Source organism: Neltuma alba, unplaced genomic scaffold, assembly GCF_004799145.2.
Source record: "Neltuma alba isolate B1F8T4 unplaced genomic scaffold, ASM479914v2 tig00010082_pilon, whole genome shotgun sequence".
Classification (NCBI taxonomy): Eukaryota; Viridiplantae; Streptophyta; class Magnoliopsida; order Fabales; family Fabaceae; genus Neltuma; species Neltuma alba.
The window spans coordinates 766,888-769,472 of record NW_021635040.1 but is presented as its reverse complement, the minus strand read 5'-3'; the positions used below and the strand labels follow the sequence as shown (position 1 = coordinate 769,472).

Genomic DNA, 2,585 nt, shown 5'->3' with positions numbered 1-2,585 from the left:
CGGGCCGGAGGCTCGGAGGCCCAGTAGATATGAATGGATCATTTTAGTTGCATGCAACGTCCTACGGGTTGACCCGAGCTTAAAAGTCAATTTCTAAAAATATGAATTTTCCTTCTACTATGGTAGCTCGTTTTAACAGCTTTCCTTTTCTACCATAGTAGCGGTCTTATGACGAGTTATGATGTTTTGAGGTTAAGGGTTTTACAAATTGGTATTCAGAGCCGGTTTGTTTCTTTGAAATTGTTTCTTTTCCTAGTGGCAATATACATACTTTATACATACCTTCCCTCTTTGTTTTGTGTTTCCTTTCTTTCTTTACTAATGAGGGTTTCCATCCTTAGTTGGGGAGAGGAAGGATGGTACGGACACGTCAAACAGATCCAGCCGGTAATGGACCGCCTCAAGAGAATGAGGCTTTTCTGAGACAAATGAGGGAGATGATGACAGCGGTGGTGGATGAAAGGCTGAGGAAGTTTGAAGAAGACTTCACGAGGAAGCACCAAGAGTCGGTCAATCAAGAAGACCGAGAGAATGAGGTGACTATGGAAGCACGAGGAGTAGGAGAAAGAGGGGTTAGGAGTGGTGATCAAGCTGGAGATTTACCTCAGAGGGAGGAGTATCGAGCGGCTAGCCAGGGAGGAGATACTTCAGAGGGAGTGATTTACCCTCCGCTCCTGAATGATATCACCAAGGTATGGAGAGAGGTGCATCGTCATGATCCTCCCCAGTTCAAGGGAAGTTTGGAACCGTCAGATGCAGAGAAATGGATTGAGCGGATGGAGACAATCTTTACTGCTGTTCCTTGTCTTTCCCCGCTCAAGGTACAAGTGGAGGTCACCTATCTTGTGGAGCAAGCAAGGCATTGGTGGGATAGTGCAAGACCTTCTGATATGTCTCAACTGGATTGGGATACCTTCAAGCGGATGTTCTATGATCACTTCTTTCCGAAGGAGTTGCGAATGGAAAAGCAATTCCTATTCTACTCCTTGAAGCAGGGCGAGATGCATGAGGACCAGTTTATCACAAGGTTTATAGATTTGGCAAAGTATGTGCCCAGGCAGACAGAAGATCATTCACTCTGGTTAGCTCAACAATTGATGAACCGTGCAAGACCGGAGTTGAAACAGCAATTGGCCTTGTTAGAGGTCAAGACCTTTGAGGAGATGTGTGTGAAGCTGCAGGTTGCGGCTAGAAGGACAAGAGAGGTGGTAGAGGCAAGGAGGGCTGAGAACTAAGCTAGAGCAGCCCGTTACCCTGGACCTACAGGAGGAGTGGGGAAGAGGAGTCAATATAGCTCTGGGAGCTCGAGTAGCTCAGGGAGAAACAGGAACCAAGGGCAGAATCAGAGGGTGAACGCTCAGAGGGGCTTTATGCAGAGGCGCCAGAATCCAAACAATCAGACTGGTGGGGGACAGGGCTCCCGTCGAGATTCATCAGTGACCACCCCGAGTGTTACTGGACCGTGCCCCAGATGCGGGGGTAGGCATGCAGGGCAATGCTGGGAGTGCTTTCGATGCCACCGGTGGGGACATATTGCCAGAAACTGTCCAGAGAGTCAGCCGACACCTCCAGCTGGTCGTTCTACTGTTCCAGGGCGAGTCTATGCGATGACAAATGAGGAGGCTTCTGCATCTCCGAACTTGATTCGAGGTAACATTCTACTTGAGGGACATGTTATTTCTGCTTTGTTTGACTCGGGTGCTACGCACTCCTTTATTTCTGTGGACTGTGCTTAGAAGTTGAGCTTGCCTGTGGTTGAGCTACCTTATGACTTAAGAGTGTCTACTCCTGCTGGAGTCACTGTTGTAACTAGAAGAGCGTGTCTAGAGCTTGCACTTCAGTTTGAGAGTCGAGATTCTACAATAGATTTGTTTTGTCTACCTCTGAAAGGTATCGATGTGATTATTGGCATGAATTGGTTGATGGCCAATGGAGCAATCCTTGATTGTAAAAGGAGGTTGGTGACAATTCCGGTAGGTGCTTTATGTGCTGAGTTGTCAAGTGGTCCGGTTTTGTTGTCAGCTGCTCAAGTAGAGAAGGCAGTGAGGAAGGGGTGCCAGGCCTTCATTGTCTTCTTTTCAATTAGAGAGGATGAGGCAGGAGGAATTGAACAGATAGCTGTGGTGAGGGACTACCCCGAAGTGTTTTCGGAGGAGGTTGCAGGACTACCTCCGGAGCGGGAAGTAGAGTTCTCCATAGAGTTGGTTCCGGGAACTACCCCAATCTCCAAGGCTCCCTATAGAATGTCTCCTTCAGAATTAGTCGAGTTGAAAAAGCAGCTAGAAGAATAGCTAGAAAAGGGACTTATCCGACCAAGTGTGTCACCGTGGGGATCGCCGGTTTTGTTTGTGAGGAAGAAAGATGGTAGCTTGAGGCTGTGTATCGACTACCGACAATTAAACAAGGTCACAATCAAGAACAAATACCCGTTGCCTAGAATTGATGACCTATTGGACCAATTAGTTGGAGCATCAGTTTTCTCTAAGATTGATCTGAGGTCGGGATACCATCAGTTAAGGGTTCGAGCAGAGGACATCTCAAAAACGGCCTTTCGAACTCATTATGGACATTATGAGTTTTTAGTG

General features: G+C 47.5%; 1 protein-coding gene across 1 annotated transcript; it reads left to right on the top strand.

The window, feature by feature from the left end:
- The first annotated feature begins 1,370 nt into the window (after window positions 1-1,370).
- Window positions 1,371-1,736, top strand: LOC114754107 (uncharacterized). Its single transcript, XM_028942853.1, has one exon. The coding sequence runs from the start codon at window positions 1,371-1,373 to the stop codon at window positions 1,734-1,736; it is 366 nt and encodes a 121-aa protein (XP_028798686.1).
- The last annotated feature ends 849 nt before the right edge of the window (window positions 1,737-2,585 follow it).